This window comes from Thamnophis elegans, chromosome 2 (genome assembly GCF_009769535.1).
Source record: "Thamnophis elegans isolate rThaEle1 chromosome 2, rThaEle1.pri, whole genome shotgun sequence".
Classification (NCBI taxonomy): Eukaryota; Metazoa; Chordata; class Lepidosauria; order Squamata; family Colubridae; genus Thamnophis; species Thamnophis elegans.
In genome coordinates, this window is record NC_045542.1 from 36,192,040 (window position 1) to 36,205,433 (window position 13,394).

The 13,394-nt window shown below is 45.6% G+C and overlaps 1 protein-coding gene across 1 annotated transcript in view; it reads left to right on the forward strand.

Moving 5' to 3' along the window:
• The window catches only part of SARNP (SAP domain containing ribonucleoprotein), a 76,663-nt gene that overhangs the window by 16,436 nt on the left and 46,833 nt on the right, over positions 1 to 13,394 (forward strand). The window contains exon 5 of the mRNA XM_032210213.1: positions 2,767 to 2,818. Within this exon, the coding sequence (XP_032066104.1) occupies positions 2,767 to 2,818 (52 nt within the window). The remainder of the gene's footprint in view (positions 1 to 2,766; positions 2,819 to 13,394) is intronic.

The following is a 13,394-nucleotide window of genomic DNA, read 5'->3' on the forward strand; positions in this document are numbered from 1 at the left end:
TGTTTTGAATTGCTTCCTGTGAAAAAGTCATTAAACCATTACTACCTTTCAGGGCATAAAATAGAAAAACTGTTCAGGAATCTTGAACAAAAGCCATCCATTTCTCTAAATGGGAGACCTTAATGAGTCAGGTTATGACCCACTGTTTTATGGGAGCTGTTTGGAGGAGGAGGATGCCGTTTCATTTAGCCTGGGAACTTCCGAACTTTCTGTCTTCCACTTTGTTTTTTCTTCCAAACTTCAACCTTGTTTTCAGAGCATAAACTTCCAAGCACGCCTAGTCCATTATATTTTTGTTCCAGCAGCTAACTGCTTCCATTGAACATTGTTAAAGAAGTGTATATTTGATATGGAGATAGACCAAGCTAAAAGTCAACCATAGTTATTTCATGAACTATAATTCATTTGTTAATATAGGGTCATAAAAAGATAAAAGTCACGGGGGATGTAACATAGGCATTATTTCTCTGCCTTGGATTGACTCCTTAGCATAACTCATCTTTTTTCTGGTTTTGCTTTGTGTATGAATGTTTATATGCTAAATGAAATCTCATTTATCTTCATATAGAAGGCATTCAAATATTTTAATATCCAGAAGTTCAAATGACATTTACAAGTTTACATTGACTTGTAGGAGTGGTTCAGGCAGATTGAGTTCTCTAATGCCTTTGTCAGCTTTCTTCCTTCTTCACCAATGTGCTGTTTTTTCCCATGCTTTTGAGTTAAATGACATCTGTTTTCCTCAGAGCTGAAAATAATTTTATTCCTTTCAGTGTGGTACAGATAACAAACTTAAATTAACTAAAATACAACAGCTATCACCCATATGATTAGAGAGTTAAAATCAAGCCTCATATTTGATCCTTTGCTCATACACTTTGTTAAGGGAAATTTCTTTTTGTGCTGTTGCTATTCCCAAAACTCATATTGCCTTATGGAGTATATTATTTCTCACATCCATATCATTCTCTCATCTATCTTTGTTAAACATGGAAACTGAGAAAAAATATTTTAGCATAAAGTCTAAATTTAATAACTTTTTTGAATTAGCATAAGATTGCCTTCAAATTATGTTTCTATATATATTTTACCCATTTTACTAAATTTTTATCGTATGAAAAAAAATTAACCATCAAAATGGCAATTAAATATATTCTGCCCTTACAACTGTATAAACTTTTTTGTTAATGTAAAGTACCATACCTCTCCTTAATAAGTTGATGTTACCACCTGAAGTATTTTAATAATTCGTCTAGGATTGCTAACATTTACCAATTGAACATTATTTTGTGGTAATATTCTAATTTGTAAAGTTTAACATGATGTTTTTATAAATGATCCTTAAGTAAGGTTTAGGGAACAATTGTTCCAAGACAGAGCTTGAAGGGTTTTGGGGTTTTGCGGAGTAAATTATTTATAGATAGAAGTCTCTTTGAATGTTGTGTACTTACTCAAGATTTATAGATAACACTAGTAATGCTTCAGAGGAATATAACCACACAGAAAAGGCAGTCCATGTAGAATCATTTAAGTCTAATTAAGTGATGTTTTTAAGTAAATGGAATTTGGGCAAATAAGGACATTAAATGGAGTCCTTATGCTAGTTGATAAAAAGTTGTGTAATAGACATAAATCCAGCACCATGGACAGCGCAAAATGTAATTTATTGTCTGAAATTCCCCCTTGCTCTAACAATGAGGATGTTGTCCCAGCAACAAGCTAAAGGTAGCCAATCTATAATATGTGTAGCTCTTCATTCTCTGGAGAAGCCCAATTAAAAGATCCTCCGCTGTTACTGTAGCTGTAGAACTAAAAAATATTTAAGGGTTTCTCTAGATTCAGATACTGATGGCAGGGCAGCTTCTCTGACTGGAAGAGACTTTTAAGATTGTCTTTCCTCTGAGAGGAAAGACAATATTCTCCTAATTTCCCAATGTACCAAAGCAAGGACAAAGCAAGGTTGCCAGCTATAAAATAGGTGTAATATTATTTTCATTTTATTATCAGAGAAAAATTAAGATAAATAATTGTAGGAAGGTAAGATTACCAACAAAATATCTTTGGCGACAGCTAGTTATCCTTAATTAGATTTCAGAAGCTTGTGGTATATTTGTAACACCTATGGTAACCTTTCTCAACTTGATATTGTCTAGATATGACTGCGTCCCCAAAATTCCACTCTTTTCGACCACTGTGGTTGAGAATCTTTGGATTTGCAGTTCTTATGTATCTTGCTTGCATCCTGTTGAAGTTTTAATTATGAGAAAGACAAAACATATTCAAATAGCAATAGCATTTAGACTTCTATACCACTCCATAGTGCTTTACAGCACGCTCTGAGCGGTTTACAGAGTCAGCATATTGCCCCCAACAATCTGGGTCCTCATTTTACCAACCTCAGAAGTATGGAAGGCCGAGTCAACCTTGAGCTGTCAGAATTGAACTCCAGCCTGTGGGCAGAGTTATCCTACCATACTGCATTCTAAGCACTGCACAACAACGCCATGTAGCTTGAAGTATGATCATATTGTGTTTCATAATAGCCACAAGCAGGAAATAGCCTTGACTTAGTAATAGATCAAACATGGTATTCTACACATCCCAAAGTGAGGGCCTTTCAATGTCCATGGCTTGCTGTGCATCTCAAACCAGTAAGCATTCATTATTCAGTAATATATATTTTATGTCCATCAAACTGAATTTACTTTTGTTTATGAAAGGAAAGTATATCTTGCATTCTGATCAATCTGTTTTGCTTTTATTTAGAAGTGCAGAAAAAAAGGTGGTGAAAATTACCTCAGAAATTCCTCAAATGGAGGTAAGTTGCCTTGTTGCAGTTTATAGATACAGCATCCAAATATGGGAAATGTTTTCTATCCAAACCATATTTTTTATAGCTGAGATTTGGCTGGTGGTTTAGAGTGTAACAGACTTAGGGATTTTTTAAAAAAAAAATTCTAGTATGTTGCTTATCTTATAATATTAGGTTGAGAATAGTTCACATATATTGGCTTCCAGTATGAGTCAAAACTGACTGAAGATGTCTCCACAAATAAAAAGGAAATGAAGACTGCTGTGAAGAATAAAAGACTAGTTGGTAGATTAGTTCTTCAAATCTCTCTGGAGAAGGAGAAATTGAAAGATTGGACACAATATAGATTAGTGGATGGGGAAAGAATTTGGAACACAAATTATAAACTAACACGATCAGTAGCACTCAAAGAAAATATGTATAAAATGTTTTATCATTGGCATTTACCACCAACGAGATTGGCTAAAATGTACCCAAACATGAATCCGACCTGCTGAAAGTGTAAATAAATTAAGTACATATTAAGACATCGGCTGACCACAGCTAGAATAGCATTTGCTGGAAACAAAATAATATTTATTTATTTATTTATAAAATTTATATGCCGCCCAATCCTGAAGGACTCCGGGCGGCTTACAAAAAAGAGAAAAAAGAGAGGAAAAAAAACGGTTTAAAATCACAACACCACATACATTCATTCTAATCGGGGCTGGACCTCAACAGTGAGGTCAACAGCCCCAGGCCTGCCGGAACAGCCAGATTTTTACAGCTTTCCTGAAGGCCATGAGAGTGGGTATGGTCCGGATCTCTGGGGTAGCTGATTCCAAAGAGTCGGAGCAGCCACAGAGAAGGCTGTCCTCCGGGGGCCCGCCAGCCGACACTATCTGGCTGATGGCATCTGAAGGAGGCCCAATCTATGGGATCTTACTGGCCGCTGGGAGGTATGTGGCAGTAGGCAGTCTCGCAAATACGCTGGTTCTGAGCCATGTAGGGCTTTAAAGGTAATAACCAACACCATCTCGCGGAGGACAGGTGTAACGTGGGTATACCTCGGTGCACCCAATATTGCTCGCGCGTCCGCATTCTGGACTAACTGCAGTCTCCAAACGCTTTTCAAGGGTAGCCCCATGTAGAGCGCATTGCAATAATCCAGCCTTGAGGTGACAAGGGCGTGAGTAACCATTTGAAGTGCCTCCCGATCCAAATAGGGCCGCAATTGGTGCACCAGACGAACCTGGACAAAGGCCCCCCTGGTCACAGCCGATAGATGATGTATCCCCTTGGACGAATTAGTGATACAAATTTTTTTGGATTGTACAGAGATGGACAAATTAACACTAAAATTAAAAGACAAAGAAGTGTTGGAATATTATGAAATTTGGAATAATTGGTACGAATAACTGCAAAACAAGAATAAAATTAATTAAGCTGAAAACAATATATACACACAGAGAGAGAGAGAGAGAGAACTGTGTATAAAGGTTTATAAACATAGAAGCGAAATAATATTTACATGTACAGGTATGATGACATAATATTGATATAATGACTGTAAGGTGTTGTAGAAGAAAAATAATAATAAAAAAAGAAAGATTGCCCATTGGTTCTCTAATTGGTAGCCCCTCACAAGGAGACCTTAAAACAAGGGTCTCCTGTGGGCTTGAGTGCCGGGAGCTCTTTGCTGTCAGCAGCGGCAGGAACTTTCATAAGGACATGAAGCAAACTTAACTCATTTTCTAATCACATTTAGAAATGTTAAGTTTAACCATTTATGGATATTAGAAAACTTCAAAATGGCAAACTTAATTTGACACCCGATAAGTTTTAAATGGAGACTTGGCAAATTGGCAAAAAAGGGGAGGTGGTTAAAAAAGGAGACCAGAGAAATTTGCTAAAATAAATTCATATAAAATGACTGAAATGAACCTAGTTAAGAATCAAGGCTTGATAAAGTTTGCAAATAGACATGAGGGATTTAAAGGATTGGGCAGAAAATAATTAAAATGGCTAAGTCGACTAAGATTTCTATATTTTTAAGAGTTTTTTTTAAAAAAAACATCTAAAATATTAATAACCAATATCTCAGAAAGGATACATATTTCAATGAATTAGTTTTCAGAAGATGATGAGAAATGACACAGACATTGTAGAATTTCAAGGCAGATTACAACATTGACATTACCAAAATGGGACTACAAAAGATGAATCAAGAAAAAGTATCTGGACATGGAACAGCTCTGACAAGAAATCCCAGACTGTTTCTTATGGGGTTTACAAAGTAAGCTGGTAAAATCTTTAAGAATTCCTAAAAGTCAAAGAGTGATAAAAGATAAAATCCTGTGATGACACAATAATGATTTAAAAGTCAAGATTGTGCAGAGCAAAAAGAAGGAATATAAAGTTAGACTACTTGCCCAGGGATAAATTATTTGTTTGATATTTCTTATAACTCCTAATGGCCTTCAGTGAACTAGGATTGAAAAGATTATTTTGGGGTTGTATATAAAGTAGGCTATGGAGAGAGTGTTTCTTTTTTTAAAATATGTGAGATAAAGGGTCACCATACAACTCACATAACAAGAAACTATGGCTTTCCATTTTGTTTGAATGAGCTTTATAAGTCTCTTGAACATTTGTTGTTCTAACATTCTTTTCTGAATTTATCATAGATTTCCGCACTTTTTCTTGACTGTGCAATCATATTCTTGCTCATTCTTGTGTAAACTTAGCAATAGAACTTAGATTTATATACTGCTTCACAATGCTTTACAGCCTTTTCTTAAGCAGTTTGCAGAGTCAGCCTATTGCCCCCAACAATCTGGATCCTCATTTTACCCACCTCGGAAGAATGGAAGGCTGAGTCAACCTTGAGCCTGGTGGCATTCGAACTACCAAATTGCAGCAGTAGAAGCAGAAGTAGTCTGCAGTACTGCACTCTAAACACTGCCACTGTGCCTCAAAAACACTGTAACTTTTAATTTTTAAACAGTACATATGTTTTCTTATTAAAGTGCTATGTGCCTGATTTCAAATAATGTTTATGCCAGTTAAGCTATAGCTTGATTTGTATAGATAGGAAAGGAAGAACATTAGTCTTGGCCTTCCAGCTTCAATGGTCCTTGGAGGAAGCTAGCTATCTTGACCCCTTCCAGTCCGGCTTCAGACCTGGTTACAGCACAGAAACCGCTTTGGTCGCATTGACCGATGATCTATGGAGAGAAAGGGATGGAGGCCATGCATCCATCCTGGTTCTCCTTGACCTCTCGGCGGCTTTCGATACCATCGACCATGGTATCCTTCTGCGACGACTGCGGGAGGTGGGGGTGGGAGGCACTGTTTTGCAGTGGTTCTCCTCCTACCTCTCGGACAGGTTGCAGTCGGTGTTGGTTGGGGGGCACAGATCGTCCCCGAGGCCCCTAACATATGGGGTGCCGCAGGGTTCGGTCTTATCCCCCCTACTATTTAACATCTACATGAAACCGCTGGGCGAGATCATTCGGAGGCACGGGATAAAATACCACCAATACGCGGACGACACTCAGTTGTACTTGTCCGCCCCGTGCCAACTCAATGAAGCGGTGGACGTGATGAACCAGGGTCTTGAGGCCGTTAAGAACTGGATGAGAGCTAGCAAACTGGTACTCAACCCAGACAAGACCGAGTGGCTGTTGTGTTTCCCTCCCAATAATTTGGCCAGTGTTCCATCGCTCAGGCTGGGGGGTCAAATTTTACACCCCTCAGATAGGGTTCGCAACTTGGGAGTCCTCCTGGACCCACAGCTGACTTTTGACCATCATTTATCGGCTGTGACCAGGGGGGCATTTGCCCAGGTTCGCCTGGTGCGCCAGTTGCGATCCTACCTGAACCGGGAGGCCCTCACAACAGTCACTCGAGCCCTTGTGATCTCTAGGCTGGAATACTGCAATGTGCTCTACATGGGGCTGCCCTTGAAGAGCATCCGGCGACTTCAGCTAGTCCAGAATGCGGCCGCACGAGTGATCGTGGGCGCACCGCGGTTCACCCACATAACACCTATCCTCCGCGAGCTGCGCTGGCTACCTGTTAATCTCCGGGTGCGCATGAAACCGCTGGGAGAGATCATCCGCAGGCACGGGATAAGATACCATCAATATGCGGACGATACCCAGTTGTATCTGTCCGCCCCGTGCCAACTCAATGAAGCGGTGGACGTGATGAACCGAGGCCTTGAGGCCGTTATGGACTGGATGAGGGCTAACAAGCTTGTACTCAACCCAGAAAAGACCGAGTGGCTGTTGTGCTTCCCTCCCAAAGATTCGACCAATATTCCATCACTCAGGCTGGGGGGTCAAATTTTACACCCCTCAGAGAGGGTTCGCAACTTGGGAGTCCTCCTGGATCCACAGCTATCCTTTTACCACCACCTGACGGCTGTGACCAGGGAGGCATTTGCCCAGGTTCGCCTGGTGCGCCAGTTGCGACCCTACCTGAATCGAGAGGCTCTCACAACAGTCACTCGGGCCCTTGTGACCTCTAGGCTGGAATACTGCAATGTGCTCTACATGGGGCTGCCCTTGAAGAGCATCCGGCGACTTCAGCTAGTCCAGAACGCGGCCGCGCGAGTGATTGTGGGTGCACCTCGGTTCACCCACATAACACCTATCCTCCGCGAGCTGCGCTGGCTACCTGTCGATCTCTGGGTGCGCTTCAAGGTGCTATTAGTCACCCATAAAGCCCTTCATGGTAGTGGATCTGCGTACTTGAGAGACCGCCTTCTGCCAATTACCTCCCTGCGACCAATTAGATCTCATAGATTGGGCCTCCTCCGAATTCCATCTGCCAGCCAGTGCCGGCTGGCAACTACAAGGAGGAGGGCCTTTTCAGTAGTAGCTCCGACCCTTTGGAACGAGCTCCCCGTGGAGATTCGTACTCTCACCACCGTCCAGGCCTTCCGCATAGCCCTTAAGACCTGGCTAGCCCGTCAGGCCTGGGGACAAAGATAGCCGCCCCTCCCGAATGATGAATGAATGTTGCCTATTATTTTTACTTATGTGTGTCTACGTTATTGTTTGTATTCCCCTTCCTGATTTTATGTGAGCCGCCCTGAGTCCCCTCAGGGAAAAGGGCGGCCTATAAATGTTAATAAACTCAAACTCAAACTCAATACTGCAATGTGCTCTACATGGGGCTGCCCTTGAAGAGCATCCGGCGACTTCAGCTAGTACAGAATGCGGCCGCGCGAGTGATCGTGGACGCACCGCGGTTCACCCACATAACACCTATCCTCCGCGAGCTGCGCTGACTACCTGTTAATCTCCGGGTGCGCTTCAAGGTGCTACTTACCATCCATAAAGCCCTCCATGGTAGTGGATTTGAGTACTTGAGAGACCGCCTCCTGCCGATTACCTCCCTTCGACCTATTAGATCGCACAGATTAGGCCTCCTCCGAGTTCCATCCGCCAGTCAGTGCCGACTGGCGACTACGCGGAGGAGAGCCTTCTCAGTAGCAGCTCCGACCCTTTGGAACGATCTCCCCGTGGAGATTCGTACCCTCACCACCCTCCAGACCTTCTGCACAGCCCTTAAGATCTGGCTATCCCGTCAGGCCTGGGGATAAGATTCTAATTCGCCCCCACCCGAATGTTGAATGAAAGTTGTGTTTTATTGCTTTATTTTTTTTTCTTATTCACGTATCGTCTTATGTTTTGTCTTGCACTCCCCCTCCCATGAATTGTAAGCCGCCCTGAGTCCCCTCAGGGAAAAGGGCGGCCTATAAATCACAAATAAAATCTAAAATCTAAAAATAAATCTAAATCTAGTCATTTTCTAGTCATGGCAAGTCTGCTCTTGTGTCTTTTTCTGAGTGCTGCTTGGAGATTCCAAGCATGGGTTAAATGCAGCCAATCTACCCAGGACTGAATTGAAACTTTTAAGCCATGCCTCTGGTGCTGACTATTCTTCAGATATTTTTCAATTCAGTCAGCCCAGTGGATGCGCTTTCTCTTCATTCCTATAAATTGCTTGGACTCTCTGTTCCTTTCACCTTTTAAATTTTTTCCCCTTTTTTCCTTTCCTTCTACTTGGATCGTTGTGAGCAGGTGAGTTGGTGAGTTGTTTCCCCCTAATTCCCTGGAATTCACCACTTTCAGCCTCTCTGGTGTCCTGGGCTCGCTTGGACGCTGTGACACTGCAGGCAGCTGTTGGTGGAAGCGCATGGGTCGGAGTGCTGATGCCAGCACGATCGCAGCAATCCCGCTGCAATCTTTCTCCCTGCTGAAACTTTTGCTGCTTCCGACTGTGTTTCTAAGGGAGCCAGCGGTTTGCGCGGAGCCTCAGGGCTCTCCAGCAAGTGCGGGCGGCCATTTTAAGGAGGTCGCACATTGCGGTGGCCATTTTGAGAAGGACAAAAGTGACAGCCACCATTTTGTTTGACCTAGTTTTTGCTGCAAAAATTGCCGCAGCTGCCTGATGGCCTATCTCTTGCAGGTCACTGCCAGGAGCCTTCCTGACCGGTCATTCCGGCAGATTTTGTCTTCATTAACCAATGCAACTCTGCAGTGGGCGGCAGAGGCTTGTGGCCCTACGAGATCACACTCCACAGCATTTGACCTGCGTGGGTGCTGGGGGCTTCAGAGCTTGCACTGATCTGCTCATTGCCATCAAGGACTGCTGAGCCTTGCCTTCCCTGTCTTCAGTGTCTCTTCGCTAGAGCGCTAAGGCACCTTCCCAACTGTAAGGTGGTGAGTGGGGGGAAGTCCTAAATTTGGCCCTTGCATTCCCACACCCAGCCATGGCAGAACAGGCCCCTGAGGAGCCACAGTCAGGCCCATCCACCAGCCGGGCCTGTACCAGACAAGCTGGCAAGGCAGCCAGGGAGGCAATTAGAGCAAGGAAGCCCTATTCCAGGCAGGGGACCAAGCAAGGTTCGGGCCTAGATAGGGCGCTCTGAGACCCCAGAAGGCCTTGGAAAAACAATTTTCCAAGGCCCAACAACAACAGGCCCAGTCTTCCAGGCCATTTCCTCTGGGGTTCATCCACCCGAGGTCCAACCTAGACAAAGGAATGTGATGTCTGAAAGTGAGGATGATGGCCAGGAATTTTCTTCTGCGGCTTCCATGGCCATGGTGGGCTTTCCAGGGCCCTCAATGGCCGACTGAGGCGATCTATTTGCATGCCCCTCCGACCCTGAGGAAGAGTTGGTCCCGGTGGATCCCTTTGCACCCCAGCAACCGGCTATTCAGCCCCCATCTAGGGTATGCCCTCTGGAGGATCAGGAACCAGACCTATCCATAGAGATGCAGAATGTCATTGCCAGGGCCATCTCTCAGGGGATAGAGGCCAGCATGTTGCAGCGAGCCAAGCACCCACGCAAAACCCAGCTGCCCTGGCCTCAGAGCCTGCTCAGGAGGTTTCTCAGGCCCAGTGACCTCAGTCTCCACAATCCTCTCTGTCTAGTGAGGATTCGGACTGGGAGGAGGACATTAGTCCGGGCTTTGAGCCCAACGTCTCCGGGGATGAGGCTGCTGTTTCAGACAAACCTGCCTTTTCTGGCTTGCTTAAGCATGCTTATTTCAAGACTATTTTGAACAAGGCTAAAGCCTCGACCCATTTGGGTACCAGCATCCCTGCCCTGGTTGCTCCCGAGGACCTCAGCGAGTGACTCTTTGAGGAGCCAGAACCAATACAGGAAATTGTGCCAGTTCCAAAATTATTTCTAAATGTAGTGCAAAAGCAATGGGCACAGCCTGATACCCTTGCTACTCCCAGTGGTAATGATAAGAAGTTGTACACAGTGGATGTGAGTCTGGAGGACCTGCTGAAACTGCCTCCCATGGATGCACCAGTGGCCGCACTCACTTCCTTATCAGGGCTCCCCCCTGAGCTATTAGAGGGGCTGAAGGTGGAAGACAAGAGGGCCGAAAATGCCTGCCATAAAACTCATCAGGCGGCAGCTTGGGCCATTAAGACTTCTGCTTCTGCGTCCTTCCTGTCCAGGGCAGCACTACTATGGTTAAGGCAGCTTCTTGCTAAGCTTCTTGCCGGGGATACCAAATTGAGGCAGGATGTTAGCAAGATCATTGTGGCCACAGAGTACACTGCTGATGCCACCTTAAATGCTGCCAAATTTGCATCCCGACCCCTAGCTTCTAATGTCACCACTCGACGCCTTTTATGACTCAGACATTGGAACGTGGATATGCACTCCAAGTGGAAGCTCGCTTTTGCCCCCTTCAAGGGCAGCAAGTTGTTTGGGGAGGCCCTTGATCCTGTCCTCATTGAAAATAAGGTCAAAAAGAAGATCATGCTTTCGGTCAATAAGAAGTCTGACCGCAAGGGGCCCCAGTCCCACAGGAGGCAGCCCTTTTGGAACACGGAACAGTCTTCCACCTCTGGTTCCTTCCAACGTTCCTTTAACCAGGGCACGGATAGGTCTCATGACCATCAGCCCTTTCGTGACAGAGGCCGCCATCAGTCCTTCTCCAAATGTCCCTATCGCAGAGGGTCCAGTTCCAGACTCTTCAGACGATAGAAATGACCATCAATAAACGGCTCCCATAGGAGGGCATCTAACAGCTGACCATGCCTAATGGGAGCAGATCACATCAGACCAATGGGTCCTTTCCCTCCTGGGAAAAATGATTTCATGCCTATCGATAGTACCTTGGGCACGCCTTCATTCCCGACATCTGCAATGGCTCCTCCTGCCCTACCAGAGGGCCAACCAGAGCAACTCTCAACAACTGATTCCGGTCTTCCAGTGGTGGTTGTCCCCTGCTCTGGAAAAGGGCACCCTCTTCAAGGAACCGAACAGTCTCACTATCACGACGGACGCCAGCCTCTTTGGCTGCTGTGCTCACTTCCACAACCAGATTGCGCAAGGCAGATGGTCGGAGTCCGAAGCGTCACACAGCATCAACTGGTTAGAGTTGAGAGCGGTGAGACTCGCCCTCCTTCACTTCCAAGACGGCATCAGGAGGCACCATGTGAGAATCCTAATGAACAATGTGGCCACAAAGGCGCACATAAACCGCCAGAGAGGCACTCGTTCCAAATCCCTGATGGCGGAGACCGAGCACTTGGGAAGGTGGGTGGAAAAGCACCTGTGCTCAATACAAGCGGAGCACATCTCCGGGATCACTCGGAGTGGTGCCTGCATCTGGACCTGTTTCATCAATTGTGTCTGAGGTTCGGCCATCCTCTAGTCGACCTGTTCGCTACCCCGGAGAACACACACCTTCCCAGATTCTTCACAAGGTTTTCCACCCCGCTAGCCGAGGGGGTCAATGCTCTTCACTGTCTATGACCATTGGGACTGCTGTACGCATTCCCCCCATTACCTCTTCTTCCCAGGATGATTCGGAAGATCCTGTCGGCCCAGAAGAACCTGGTGAGTCTCTCCGTCAATCCACCGTGGTGGATTCCCCAACATGAGGTCTCTCTCAGCCAGGGGGCGCTTCAACATCCAGAGCCCCAGTGGTTACAAGTAGCTGTGTGGCACTTGAGAGGGACCTCCTAAGTCTGGGTAGTCTTTCCACCAAGGTCATTCATACCATCCAGGTGGCCTTCTACAACCAGAATATACGATGACACTTGGAAATCCTTCGACACCTGGTACAGAGCGCATGGCGTTGAGGCGACTGCAGCCACGATTCCACAAATTTTGAACTATTTACAGGATGGACTTGACCAAGGCCTGGCTCCTAATACTCTCAGATGACAGGTAGCTGCCTTGTCCACAATTCTGGCAGTGGACAAACACTTGTCCCTCATCCGTCACCCCATCATCCGTAGTTTCCTGCGGGGCGTGACCAACTTAAAGGTTTAAAAGGTTTAAAGGTTTATTGCATTTATATGCCGCCCTATTCCCGGAGGGACTTGTTAAGGCCCCCGGTCGTCCACAGGTACCCGTCCTGGGATCTCAACGTAGTCTTACGGGCCCTCATTAGCCACTCCGGTCCGCCAGTCTTAGACATCTGACGTTCAAAACCGCCTTCTTGATCGCCATCATATCTGCTCGGCGAATTTCTGAATTGGCAGCCCTGTCAATTCGAGAGGACTTATGCCTAATTCAACCTGACAGGGTGATTCTCCGTTTGGATCCAGCATTTATCCCCGATCAACTCCTGGTTTCACCGGGCCCAGGAGGTCATCCTCCCAGATTTTTGTCCGCACCACAAACATCCTAAAGAAAAGAGATGGCACAAGCTAGATGTTCGCAGGACATTACGCAAATACATTGAATGCACAGCTGCCTTCCGATGTTCCGAGTCGCTTTTTGTATCCTTTCAACCTGCTTCTCAGGGCCACAAGGTCTCTTCTATCATCGGACGTTGGTTGCAGGCCTGTATTGCCTTGGCCCACGTTCTACAATCCACACCGATGCCACGCCATATCACCGCACATTCCACCAGAAGCGGCGCCACCACGGCAGCCTGGGCCACCCAGGCACCGATTGAGGAGATTTGCAGGGCAGCGACCTGGACTTCCTTGTCTCCTTTTGTTCGGAACGACAAATTGGACAAATTTGCTTCTGCGGAGGGGGCATTTGGGAGGCAAGTTCTTCAGGGCATCCATGCAAGCGGAGAGACCCTGGAGGCTTCTT